The sequence below is a fragment of the Polyodon spathula genome, chromosome 16, assembly GCF_017654505.1.
Source record: "Polyodon spathula isolate WHYD16114869_AA chromosome 16, ASM1765450v1, whole genome shotgun sequence".
Lineage (NCBI taxonomy): Eukaryota > Metazoa > Chordata > Actinopteri > Acipenseriformes > Polyodontidae > Polyodon > Polyodon spathula.
In genome coordinates, this window is record NC_054549.1 from 28875276 (window position 1) to 28890276 (window position 15001).

Sequence of the window (15001 nt, forward strand, 5' to 3'; positions counted from 1 at the left end):
TCTCATCAAAGATTTTGAATATGTTGAGTAAGCTTTAGCTTTTCCTATTGAAGTCAATGCAAGTAACTGATTAATACTTGACTTGATAATTTGCATGAAATATATTATGATGTGATTTCAAAAAAATGGTTTGAACATATTAAGCATATTGTTAACTTATAGGTCTATGTTGAGATTTATGTAGTTGACAATGTAACAGCGCTGACCATAAAGACACTAGCCAAACGTTGATTGGATTTTAAAGGAACCTGGTTAAATATAGCCAGTTTAGCACCAGTTTATCCTAATTGTAGTATTGTATTGAACATTGCAATGCACAAGACGTCTATGTCACGTGCATAAAGGCTGCATTATCTTTATCTAAAATGTTGTGGCAAAATAGGGTATTTCACATATTAAAACCATAGAATTTATAACATAGACTGAAATACCACAATCACAAGAATACTAAGAACTCAAATTCCACAGCCATCAGAGCCCAGTTGCTGGAAATTGCAATTAGATTGGCCAATGTGCTTGGAATGAGCTCAAATAAATTGTTGATTGGCAATAATGCAGTGAAACCTGTAAAACATGCTTGCTGTAATTATGGAAAATGCTAAATGACCTATTTAAAAATATGTCGATTTTTTTTGTACTCTGTACATATTGTTTACACCACATGTGAATATTCTTAAAAATACATTTCTAACCTGGTTTCAAATCCCCTTCTGTGCCTCTTTTGGTATCATTCTTTATTGCAGTTTCTGACACAATCAGCATGTTATATTCTGTGCTCACTCATTATACAGTCTATACTTAGATAGGTCTGTCACCTGCAGGTGCAAATTAAGTGCTGGTTTAATGAGAGGGACAGATATCCGAGTGCATGTACCCTGCACTGCTGGGGTCTGTTCATTGCCATTATGACGTCTATATGCATGTAAGTGTAGTTGGGAGCTGTAATTAAGAGGCTGCTTGTGTGCTATTACAGGGGAAATGGGATCTTCAATTCTAACTGGTTACACGCAATAAAGGTTTGTGTTGTAATTATGCTTGCTACTATTTTTTTTTTCTTTCAAATCAACAATTAATATCAAGGTTTATTTTAGAAATAATTTACTGGGTCTTTATTTTTCAACAGACTTTCTTATGCCATTGAAAAGCATCTCATTTAGCGAAGCCCCCTTATCATATTCAACATGCAACAAAACCATGGTTACCAATATTCTAACTGAAAGCCCAATTATAATGAGTTTGTGTTGTCACTAGGAGTTTGTTGATGCTGTATTGATGTATCATGATAAATTATATATTGTTTTATTTTAGAGGTAATGTACCATAACGTACTGAATCATGACCAGTGTGTTGTGATTTGGACAGCATTTCTGAATGTGGTGTTTAAAACGTGTTAGTCTGGCCAAGTGAGGCTAGGTAGTTACTTTTATATCTGCTGTACCCTCTGTGCAACTGTTAGCAAAGAAAGCCAAATACTGTATGGCACCTGTTGAGCATTATCTAAAAGCTCACATGAGGTGAGGTGCTGCATTGTTTTAATGAGTTTGCCTTTCACTTTGGAGGCCTGGGTTTGAATCCAGCATGGGCCTCAAGTAGAATTCATATGGTGGCTCCTAGTGGGCAGTATACATTATAATACCACTGTGGCAATTTGGCTGGTGATTGTGAACAGGTGTAGAGGTGATGCAGTATACAAGAAATCACAAACAATTGTAATCCGGTAGGAAACAGGGGTTTTAATTATAATCCGGTTCTGGTGACCAAAAATGCACAGAGCCAAACAAACGGGTTTACAGTTCCAAACAACAATCGTTATCCTCCCCACAATGCTAAAACACGGTCACCAGTCCAGGATGTGTGTATTAGTGCTCGTGGTGGGTGATAACAGGCTATTTGGTGACAGTTCGTGCAGTGCAGTTCCGGCTTGTGCTGGCCCAAAAGTGACAGCTCTGGAACGTGTTTAGCCGTCTGGTGATTCAATAAACAAGACAATTACTATCACACAAAAACAAACAAACACTCATGAATATTCTTAGGCAGTTCCTACTGCAGCTGTCAGTCCTTCCAGGTTTATGCACACAACCCAAGCGAAGGAAAAGATTAGCGTTTCTCTAGCCCCTGTTATGCTACCCCGCATGATCTCTTGGTAAACGATTCCAGCTATTGCTTGCAACTGCTACCTCGTTTACCTTCTGGGTCAATACGTTCATGCAACAGATCTCGCTTCCTTCCAGGCTGACTGACTTCCTGACCTCGGAAACGAACTGACAGGCCAGCCTGTCCAGATACTTTTCCTTTCGCTATTTAGCACCCTCACAGGTCAAGAGGGAGATTTACGACCAGAACTCATTGTATTTCTGTCACAACCACCTACCACCAATTCAGCTTGATTTGCACCAAGCACTTTTGCGTTCAGTCACAAAAGGATAGACCAGGTTTTGGCACAGGGACTCCCTCACCAATACAGAGAAAGTTCCCATTGTCACTGATTGTGCTGTCCTTGCTCTGTGGAAAAACAGAGATGACCTTTCATGGTCCCAAAATGTAATTAGAAACATGTTTTTTGGTACTAAATGTTTTTGGGCAAATTTACTAGCTTCTTAAACTCTTTTTCCACTGGCACATCCGAGCCCTCTTAGCTCATTGCATGTGAAGTCAGTTGTACGGCTCAGGCCATGCAGTGAAAAAACGCCTAGGCTCCTCCTAAGTCACATGGCTCAGGCGCTGCTCAGTTGTACAGTGGAAAAGAGGAATTTGTTAAATAGGTTGGTGTTCTCAACTGGCCCCCCAGGGGATATCACAGTTCAGGTCCAGATTGACTTGCTTGTGCAAAGCTGTGAAGGAGAAACTCCTTTTGATTCCTGAAGGCACTATGTCTGTCTGTGTAGCAAGTGCCATTGTTCATCACCTTTCATAAGAACAAAATTCACAACTAGCTCAAAACAGACCATTGTTACTAATGTATAACACATAATAATCATTCACTGGCATTTAAGAATTAGCTAATGCTTTATAGTGCAATAAATTGAAGCCCACCTGAGGGACATCCAGCCTGTTCCCACTGAGTGAAGATCAGAGGCCCTGGCCCAGAGTCTGGGATGTTAATTACATGGTGTCTGAGTGTTTATGATAACATGAAGGCTCCTTGAACTGGCTGCACAGTGGGGGAGTTTCCTTTTCTCAGAATTGCAGGGTTTATTCTTTATAATTGTGTAACATGGGGTCATGCTGGGAATGTGATGGTCCAAATTGATCTGAAATTCAGAACAGTCACTGGAGATTCAGTTCTTTGAGAAGCTGGGACAGTCAGGCATAATCCTATCATAAAGATTCATGGTTAAACTGTGTTCCCTGTTGTGTACTGCACCTCTCGTTCATATTTCATTACTGGAATCTCAAGGCCCCTCACAGACTGACAGTGACACCTTCTGGCAGAGGAAGCTGTGGAGCTGAACAATCTCATTATATTGGGTTATACTGTCTAATCTAAATTCCAAACAAATGGAGTGCTCCCCCTTCTATAAACCACAACTTTTATATGGGGTTAAAAAAAAAAATATTAAAAAAGTAAAGCCTATTGATTGAATTAGTATGCACTTGAACATAATGCAGTATCAAAACACTCTTGAAAATAAAAACAGACCGATAATAATGGATTCTGGAACATTGCAGTACAAAGGAACCCAGTCTACTAAATCTAGTAAAGTGCAGCAGATTATTTGATGCCTTCCAGGTATGAATATATTAACTCGCTTTGTTTTTTTGTAAGCCATGAGAAAATTCACGTAGAGTTGTGAACACGCTTTTTCACTTTAAACCAAAAAACTCTATGTTGGCCCCAGGTAAAAAATCCTTTTTCTTGCCATGAATCATACATTTTTAATGTGTCAGGGGTGCAAGTAAAGTGACAAAATACAGTAACGCCAGTTAACATTCACAGGCCTGCTTAGCAGTTCAGAAACTGTGGTGCAGGGAGGACTAGACTTTGGTCTCTTGTGGCATAGTGTCAGCTCAAGCAAACGTGTCACACATTTGGCATAGGTTGGTGTTACATTCAAGTGCAGTGATTTTTGCAGTTTTGCTTTACCATCCTTTCACTATGTTTTTGTACATTGCGCTGTGCTTTTGCTATAGTAAAGTTTTATAAGGGTTACTTAGGACACTCACTTAATAGCACCTGCCTGCATGACTCCATGTTTGGCTGTTATCCATGTGTTGTTTCTTCACAGGCTCTAAAATGGGGGTTGTTTAGTATGGGAATGTGTTGGTGTTTTTCAGCATGGCTGTAGTTGACACAAGCAGTGCTCAAAGCCCAACATGGAAATTCAAGCTCTTTTCTGTTCATAGTATCCATGTTCATTTATTAGGTCTGCATTGGAGTGCTGCTGCTAAAAAGCCTGTTGTTAAACCTTCATTCATTTCATCTTGTATTTTATTTGGTTTCCTTCTCAATGCACACACATTAAAGCCATAAGATATATTATTGATCACTGCCCTACTGTACTACAACACGAAGAACAAAAAGCAGTAGTTATTGGTAGGACTACAATTATGTGGCACCTATGAAACATAATAACATAGATTCTAGAAATGTATCTATACTGAGGTGTTGGTTTCAGAATTGTTATGCAGGGTTGCCTCGCTTGTAATTCTGTGGGGTCTTTAAATACAATGCTGGTTGTTACACATTGTGAACAGATGATATTGGAAATTCCAGAGAATAATTCCAAAATGAAACACATTGTTGTGTTATCCAATGCAGCTTGCAAATGTAATATCATTCAATGCAAATACCTCCTGGCAAAACATTGAATACCCCAGTGGCAAATAACTGTAGTACATTTAGTTTAAATTGTTCTTCTTATGGGTAACTCTTGCATTATCCTGCAGCCAAGCATTATGGTCTATGTTTATCAATTGTGTCATGCAATTATTCTCTTCTAAACTGTGCGTACGCACATTCAAACAGATTGTATGTTATTTATGAGTGCAGACATTTGTGTGAGGCTCATGCACACTCTGCACCATCGTATGATCATTTCTTTGTGTTAGAATGATGCCATTATCTATTTATTTATTTATTTATTTATTTATTAGTAAACACCCTTATCCTGGGCAATTTACAATTGTTACAAAATATCACAGCTCAAAATCAGACGTGTTTTAATGCATTGCTCTTATATGGCTACACCTACCATATATTCAAACAGCCTTGGCTTGGCAATGCCTTCACGATCACCATCTTGCAGTGGAAGTGTTTCGTGTAGTACTCCCAATGGAGCGGATGTTCCCCTCCTCGATGCTAACACAGCAAGCTTTTGCTCAGCACCTATCTGTATGGCTGTGGCCGTGCAGTAGCCTCGAGCTGTGGCCCAGACACTTTTTGAGCTGCGCGGAGGCTCCCAGGGCATGCTCCCCAGCCAATCATGACCTCCCAATCAACTCGGCACCAGACGAGCCTACCTGCTCAATTAGTTGCTTAGCAACACATGTCCTTTTGCGTATGCCAGCTGCTTCCATAAAAGCACTCAAGACCCAGCAACAGGTCTCTCCCTGTCACAGAGTGCCTTACACAAGATTGATAAATCTGGATTTAATTATGCGTGCAACAATTCTAAACTTTATGTATATGAACAAATCGAGTTATTTATTCATGCAAAAAATATAAATATAGGCCCAGGTGCTCAGGCTTGCTCAAGGGAGGAAGTTTACTCAATCAAATAGCAGGTGCCGTTGATGGCATCACAGGGAATTGAAGTTCTCCCGCAAAGACTGGGACACAAAAATAAGAGATTAGTTCCAAGAAATTACCAGAACTGAAACTGGAGCAGATGCTGTTTGGTAAAAATTATGAGTTTGTACAAGATAAAATTTATTTGATTACAACAGGGTATTATGCACCTCAATTAGAGGAGGGAAATCTGATGGTACAGAATACTGGTATACTGTTCATAACCCTTTTAATAATAATACACTGCAATGCTATTGAGGGGTTCTGGCAACATGATAAACCCCAAGACTAAATCATAATGGATTTATCAATGTCACCAGAACACAACATGGGATTATAATCTGTACAAATGTGGGTGTATTTTATTTGGCAATGCAGAAAAATAATAATATAAAATTTGGAAACATTTTAGATCTTCACTTACAATCAATATTACCAGTGGTTTCTGAAGTTATTTAGTCTCTTCCAATGATGTGGACAAACCAGATAAATCTGGAGTAGCACCACTTGCATCCATTCCAATTCCATAATGATCAGTATTTGAGCACTGCATACTACTGCTACAAACTTTGGCTAAGATAAAATGTATTGGTTCCTGGCCTTTTGGCAAAGATCAGTGGAATTTGGCTTGTCTATAGCCACTAATCGGAGAAGGTGAGGTAAACAAAATGGAATAAGAACAGTTTTTTTAATGGATAAAAAAAATAAAAAGTACTACTGCAATGCATCTTGTTGGTTGACAATTTGACTGTGTCACAACTGCTTTTCTGAGAGAGCCACTGTGATGTTACTCCTCTGGGATTACAGGCAAAGCATAACTCCATGCTTCCCAATGGTCATTCAATTAAACCGTTCAACTCTCTATGAGGTGTTAAAACTCCTGATAGGAGTATTACAGTTCGAGACACTGTTCAAGGAATAATCCTGATTATATGTTCAGGACTTTAAATCTGGTCCTTAATCCTTCAATGTAATATCCTTATACAACCTTAAGGAGAATCTAAAATTAAATTGGTACATAATAGAACAATGAATAGGAAATATTGCAGACCACTGAGATAATTAGTCCATAATCTCACGTAATTGCCATAGTTGGAAACCGAGATATTGTGCACATTCGTTCATCCGTATGCCACACTTTTGACACCTACAGTGTAGCATATAGAGAAAGATGTTCAAGTGTGCATTAATGAGATTCTTTAGCATAGTTATTGAGAGATTCAGGTTATAAATCTAGTGAAACACTTATCCAATTATGTTGAAATTTACCAGGACTTTCTTCGGGAACGTCTAGAAATGTTCACAGCACTCACCAGCTGCCTGCGTTTGCAGCTCTTGCATTGTAGCCCACAAAGTAGTTGACATTACATTTCCTTTGATACAATAAGAGCCTCCCGAGTGCATTCATATTATTGCATTAGCATTCTAATTCTAACCAGTGTGCCTGATATTTCAATCAATGGCACACTGATAGCAATGACAATCCAGTGAACTCGCGCATCCAATGGTGATGAAACATTCTATGGGTATTGGTAAGCACAAGGCCCCCCAGCCCCAGATTTCATTAAACTTTACATGACCTACATTCACATGTAGAATAACTTCCTATAACATGTAGGTTGTGGCTGAGCAATTTAAGCTACATCTTTTTGTGGAAATTGCATTGATATCTGTTGTGATAATCTATTATATATGGCATGAATGTATAGCTATGGCCAAAAGTTTTGCATCACCCTGTACAATTAACTAATTTTGATTCATAAATTCAAATGAAACCTGCTAAGTAATGTTATGTTAATTGTTACATACCTCTTCAGATTTTTTCATATACTTATCTTAAGGTGACATGAATTACTGTACTACTATTGTGGTTTCTGGTAGACTTTTGCAATATCATTTTGTAGTCTCTTTGATTACATAATGCTAAATAAACAATCTAAGTTATTTAATTATGTTTCAATCCTAAAATTCTACATGATGCAAAACATTTGGCCATAGCTGTAGGTCTTATAACTCAAACATGAATTGAAGTTTTGTGGCTGATTTTACTAACCTTGGCTACATTACCTAAAGTTACATTGGGAAGACCCAGATTAGTGCAAATCAGGGTCTTGTGAAACCAGCTGATGAAGTCTACCATGGATGATACATTTTTCCCATTATTTGAATTTAAATATTGAAGAATAGAAAGTAAAGATAAAACTAGGATGGGAGAACAATAATGAGATAGGAGGCAGAGTGATTACAGATGAGAAAACAGTAACTAGAAAGATTGTCCTAGGTAAATGAAGGGAAACAAATCTTGACAAAGTGCACAGTTGAATAAATCTTTAATCCTGTTAATGTGGAGGCAACATTTGAATTATTCGTCAGTCAAGTACTGTTATTATTATTATTTATAAACATTTATTTTGTATGTATATGTTTTTTAAATATCTTGTTGCATCTGAAATTGACAGAAGCAGAGTTGACCATTATGATATTTATTGGAATTGGGTCAAACAGATCAAAACCCGCTCTCGTCTCTACAGCACTGGTGCACGTTATAAACAGAAAATGAAATTAATGCATCGGAGGCCTGTTCCTAACAATCAAGCAGTTAATTAGTAACAAATGCAATTGGAACTTTTCCAAATACTAAAAGGATGATAATCCAATTGTAAACATATTGTAAGTGCTCAAATGTTGCTTAAGTGGTAAGCTTGTTGTTCCTTTGTCTCATTCCAGGCAATATGAGACAGTAGCCCTGCTGGAAGACTCGATTGTGACTGAGGTGACATCCACTCTTCAGGAATGGGCCTTTCTGTGGAAGCAGCTGTATGTGGTGAGTACCGGCCCAAGGATGCATACAGCCATCCAGATATTAGTATGAGTAAGCTATACATCGCTCAATTAATTTTTTCATAGCCAAGCTCTGTACTGGAATCAGTGCTACTGGAAGTATCAGTATCTTCATAATTGATTTTCATGTTTTGTGTCTAGAGAGGCCACATTTTCCTGAATAAACAGTTTTGTAAAAATAATTCTGGCCGTGGCAGCTTTCATATAGGGCACTCAAAGAGGGCCTGGAACATATGTCCAGTAGGAGACTCTCTTCTCTCCAGGTGGACAGTACATGTGTTGTTATGTCAGGTTTGCTGCCATTTCAACCAGCCTACAATTTTGAGACCTACTGTACAGGTCAGCTGAAGGAGTGCTTTGAGGCACGAGTCATAGAAAGTTTGATACATTTTAAATGTTTGAGGAATAAAGGTGATTATAGTGTTGCCCTGTGATGAAACCCAACAATATTTTATTTACTATCTTGGTTCTCCACATGGTTTAGTGAGGACCACTGGACTAGGTTGCAAAGCTAAATCCTTCTTTTAATCCACAAACCACCCCCAGCTGACCGAAACCCTAGATCTGCTTACACTGAAAATCCCAAAACACTTGGAGTTTAGAGAAGCACAAGTTGTCTGCATGACCTTTTAAGACTTTGCCCATGTATACAGCATCACAGAACCCTAATTTCCCGACACTGACACTTGACCTGTGGAATAGAGAAAAATAAAAGAATCTGCTTTTTTGTGTTATAAGTTGACCTTTCTTCTGTAACATTTGACTTCTAGTTGCTGCAAGGCTTGCTGTCATGGTTATGCGTGTTATGTCTTCACCAGCTGCTGCCCTGCAGTGATATACTGCAGCCTGTTAATTCAGAGGCTGGCACACAATGCTTTCTATTTATAACAATGAACTGCAACTTGTTCAAACCGTATGCATAATATTATTTTAGTATGGCGTGTTGCTAAGGAAAGGCAGTGATGTTAATAAGGTGTGGTGGGTTAATTAAGGATCATAGTACTGTGGACACATAGACAGGCTGTAACATTTTTAATTTCACATGATAACATTATTTTAAACTACATTTTAAACATAAGTGTTAGAAAACAACAAAGCATTTTTTTTTTAAAGGAAACAAATGTATAAGAAATATTGCAGATAATTTACAGGGACTATATATATCCACAGCTCATAAGAAAAAAAAAAAAATTCAATATACTCGAAAAAAAAAGGTGGGAGTTTACATTTTCAAGAAAAGCAAAAAAGCTAGAATAGTAAAGCTTTTACATATTTGCTGAAGACCTGTTTTTTTAATTGCTTGTCTCTTCTGCCAGCTCCTAACAAATGGTACATTTTGTTTTTTTCATGTGTTCTGTGTTGCTGTGAACATTCTCGGAAAAGCTAAACGGCTAAAGTACCACAATATTTATCCTGCACAGTTTATAATGTTAAGTAGTCTGTTCTGTACGCACACACAGAAATACACAAAGGTTAGTATAATACCTCAGTTTACAAGCAGGCAACCTTCCAACCCCAAGAATCTGTTGATTCCCCACCCCTGTTCAGAAATGTCTTCTAAACTCAAGTTTAATATGTGAAGATTATGTTTTGGCCTGTTGTCCTCGCATTTCCATGTGCGGAGGCCTTGAAAATGGTCATGCGTTACATTGTTGGAATTCCACTTTAAACAGCAATATAAACAACTCCCGACTACCCTTTCTTTGTGTGTATCACTCAGAGACACACTGAAAACAGGGTACATGTAAACAAGAACTGGAACATATTTTCAATTTTTCTGTTCGTTGCGTTCCTTTTCAGCACATCGATACATGTTCATGTAATGAATAAATATATAGTGTTGTCAGGGTATGGAACAGAAGACAGCTGTAGCCATGACAAGCTGTTTTAATCTCTTTTAATGGTATACATTACTGTGGGGTTCGGACCAATTTCTGTGCTCCTGTCTGTTCCCCTGCAAGATCTTACTTTGATATAAGTGCTGTTGTTTTCATACTTCTAGTCACATGATGTTTAGGATCATTAATTGCCCTGTTGTAATATAAGGTATCTTATATTATAATATCTTATAAGTGGTATCTGTTTCATTCATTGGATCGTTTAGCACCTCAGACAACAAAGATAAGTAATGCATTTCTTTCTAAAAACTGCACATGTTCTGTATCAATCTAACCTTAATATTAAACAGTGTTATATTGTCACGGCACTGTGGCTATTAACACAGCAGAAATCAGAATGTATAAATATTGCTGTACCTGTTACTGGAATCTGGAAATTGCAGAAATATAAATGGAAAACAAAACAATAATAAACAAATACTGTATGAAAAACAATCCATAGATCCTGCATGTCTTAGTACCTGATTGCCAGGTATCATGTAAAGCAGAGTAGAAGAAAGTCACGTTTACTTTTTTCACACATTAGTTTTTTAATTGGAAAGTAATGCTCCTCCTTGAATTGTGTCACTGTACAATATGATTTAACAAGAGCGCTGTAATAATAGAACATACTATATGAAGAATTAGACAACATATGTGTATGATAGATAAATGGTTCAGTTCACAGGACTTTCTCATCTGCCCCCGCTTTCAAATATAGGTCTGCACCTGTTTCAACCACAGGTATACTTTTCTAGTGACCTAGTGGCATAGACATTGATTCTATTAATGTATTCTTTTTGAATGTATATGTACAGAGAGAATTAAAGAAACTCTGTATGGACACATTGTGAGGGTGCCACTTTCCTCGATGAGTGTGAATTTGTTATGTTCTGTCTCCTTTCCAGAAAACCAACACCAATAATTAACTCAATGATTCTGTGTTCGTAATAGCATTTTGAGATCATGGGGTCTATTGCAATTATTTAAATAGTATTGCCCTTAAACTTGTAAACCTGTATTGTATTGAGGGCAACTTCTTGCTGGTGGGCTGATGTTTTATCAATAGGAGAGTACACTGTAGAACAGAATGTTCTGAAAACATATACCGTGAATATGTGTTAGAAATCTACATAAAGGAACATTTTACTGCCTGTGTTTCCTGAGGTTAATTCCCACATCAGTGAATGGCCCTTTATTGTTTGATTGCCTCAGAGGGAATTGATTTTTTCATAATAAAATGTATTAATAATATGAAAGGTCAAATGTACAGTTATGGCCAAAAGTTTTGCATCACCTAAAATTTTAGGGCTGACTATATGAACATAATTTAGATATTTTATTTAAACTGAAGCAGTACATGTTAGATTTGGAATGGGCTCCCAAATGGTGCATCTGGTAAAGGCACTCCACGTGGAGTGTAGGATGCACCCTATAGCCTGGATGTCGCCTGTTCGAGTCCAGGCTATTCCATTGCCGACCGTGGACTGGAGTTCCCGGGGGCGGCACACAATTGGCTGAGCAGCCAGTGCGGGGGGGTTGTTTAGGTCATCCAGTGTGTCCTCGGCTCACTGCTCACCAGCGACCCCTGTAGTCTGGCCAGGCGCCTGCAGGCTTGCCTGTAAGCTACCCAGAGCTGTGTTGTCCTCTGACACTGTAGCTCTGAGGTGGCTGCATGGTGAGTCTGCAGTGTGAAGAGAAACGGTTGGCTGATGGCACATGCTTCAGAGGACAGCGTGTGTTTGTCTTTGCCACTCCAGAGTCAGCGTGGGGGTGGTAGCAGTGAGCCAAGCTTAAATAATAATGGGAAATTCTAAATTGTGAGAAAATAATTTTAAAAAATTATTAGCGACTACTAAATTAAAAAAAAAAAAAAAATGAAATGTCACATTATTCAATTGTAACTTTTTCTTATATAAAAATTATGAAAATATATGGAAAAATATTAAACTATATGTAATTCAATATGTTAACACAACATTATTTAGCAGGTTTCTTTCGACTTTATGTAGCAAAATGAGTTAATTATTAAGGGAGATACAAAACTTTTGTCCACAGCTGTAAGTTTTATAGTTCAACAGTAAGTATTACTTTTCACAGGCAGTGTCTGTTTACATGTACCAATTAAAGTATATCATGCTTCAGTTTTTTATAAAAAGGCTGAGTATACTTGCCTGGGCACTTTGGGCTGATTACACTTCGCTCCTACCTCCGTCGCCAGGAGGCTACACACCTCCCCCACTTCCATCGTCAGAAGCAGAGCAGCAGGAGCTGCCTCTGCCTCCACCTTCAGGAGCAGAGCAGCAGGAGCTGCCTCTGCCTCCACCGCCAGGAGCAGAGCAGCAGGAGCTGCCTCTGTCTCCGCCACCATCTGGAGCAGAGTAGCAGGAGCTACCTCTGCCTCCATCACCTCCACCGGCAGGAGCAGAGCAGCAGGAGCTGCCTCTGCTTCCGCCACCTCCACCAGCAGAGGGTGAATACCTGCTGGTTCCATCTCCATCAACGTGGAAGGACTGCTTACCGCTCCCACCTCCACCTCAAGAGGGAGACTGCCTACAGCTTCCCCCTCTACTATTAGAGGAAGGACCAGAACGTGATGCTGGCAGTCCTCAGCAGCCTATATAGGGGGTCCTTCCTCCTAAGCACGTGGAAGAACCGCCCGGCTGCAGTGGCCGCGAATAAGGCCAAAGCCCGCACCCCAGCTTGTCCTGACTCCGTCACCGCCCAGGAATGCCTTCATGTCATCACTAAGGTTTGGCTGCACGACACCGCCCAAGGATGCCTTCACGTCATTGCTCGGGGTTGCCCGACTCACTTCGCCCAAGGATGTCCGCCTCGCTTCGCCCAAGGATGCCCGCCTCTCTTTCCCCAAGGATTCCCGCCTTGCTTTGCCCAAGGATGCCTGCCTTGTTTCGCCCAAGGATGCCCACCTGGCATCGCCTGTGGTTGCCTGCTGCTCTGCATTGCCTGGGGTTGCCTGCTGCTCCACATCGCCTGGGTTGCCTGCTGCTCCACATCACCTGGGGTTGCCTGCTGCTCCGCATCGCCTGGGGTTGCCTGAGGCTCCGCATTGCTTGGGGCTGCCAGCTCTGCTTCGTCTGGGGTTGCCGGAACTGCTTTGCCAGGGGTCGCCGTCAGCTCTGCTTGGCCGCAGGGGTCAGTGTGGCCGGAGCCCCACCAGAGGGAGCTTCCAGCTATGAAGAAGGGGGGGAGAGGACAGGAGACCACCTTCCCCAGCAGCAATTTCAGTGCAGGAGTTCTGGGGGCTGGAGTCCCACCAGAGGGAGCTGCCAGCTGTGAAGGGGGGAGAGGTCTGGAGACTACCAACCCCAGCAGCTTTTCCGCTGCTGGAATTGCCCCAGCCGAAGGAGTCAGTCTGGGAGCTGTCAGAACGTCTGCTGACAGCCTCGCCATTGGCAGCATTTCCTCTGCCAGTGGTACAGTGGGAGGAGAGACTCACCCCACTGTCAGCACGTCTGCTGACAGCATGGCCAGTAGCAGCCTGGCTACTGGCAACATTGCTGCCCACGAACCCCTTAAAGTCCCTGTTCTTGGCCTGGGACAGGTGGGGGGGGGGGGGGGGGGGGGGGGAATATATGGCAATGTTGCCCCGCCCCTGTGTGTATTTCTTTGTTGTATGTTGCGTGTAGTGTGTTATTTTTGGTGTATAGTCATTGGTACATGGGATGTAATATGGGTTATGCACACGAGTGTTTAAAATGTATATTTGTGTTTAGGCATGAGGATTGCACAGCACTTCACGCGCAGGCAAAATGTAATAATATGTGAGCACGGGGAATTGCACTTTTATTAATTCACATGCATATGTACCGAGACTCCAATGGAATGATTGATTAGCAATCGAGTCTCAGTACAGCTGCATAAAAGCAGCATGTTTTCACTCACTCGGGGTTGTGTGTTCGGTGAGTGGAGAACGGGATTGGAGACGGAGGTAACAATAATAAGAATAGTTAAAGTTAAAATATCAGCTCACCGTGTTTGTCTGTGTAGTCCGTTTTGTTTGTCTCTTTATTTTGGCAAAAGTGCCGTGTCCTGTGTTTTGTTTGTCTTACATACTTTCATTTTCTGTCTGTTCATTTATTAAATGCTGAGTGCAAGCAAGCGCTCAGCTTCACCAAAACTCCACCGTCTCAGTTCTGGTCTGACATCACCCATTACAGCCGTCTTTGTGACAGAAACATTCCAAGTTAACCTGCCCCTTTACTTTCTGATGCCTTTGCGCACCAGCAGCTTTCTGGTACAGCTGGCCTCAGCTGTTCTATTTGTTCAGTTTTGAAGGTCTAAACCCTCAAAGTGTATGTCTCCTTGCTAGCATCTACATTTTTTATTTAGTTTGTTTTGTTTGCTGTGCAAGTTAGTTTTGTTTACTGACACATGTCACATGCTCTGAAGAACACAAATAAATCAAGCATACAGGATAAACAGTAGTTGATCCAGCATTGGTTGTGAAAACATGGAATTAAACATTGATCCAGGTTAGAGTAGCCTGAGCAACAGCCTGTAAATAATCTGCATTATTTTATTGTACATTTCC

General features: G+C 40.3%; 1 protein-coding gene across 4 annotated transcripts in view; it reads left to right on the forward strand.

Annotated features, from left to right (window-relative positions):
* The window catches only part of LOC121329019 (dedicator of cytokinesis protein 3-like), a 212002-nt gene that overhangs the window by 73186 nt on the left and 123815 nt on the right, over positions 1–15001 (forward strand). For all 4 annotated transcript variants that reach the window (XM_041274211.1, XM_041274212.1, XM_041274213.1 and 1 more), the window contains one exon: positions 8456–8552. In XM_041274211.1, the coding sequence (XP_041130145.1) occupies positions 8456–8552 (97 nt within the window). The remainder of the gene's footprint in view (positions 1–8455; positions 8553–15001) is intronic.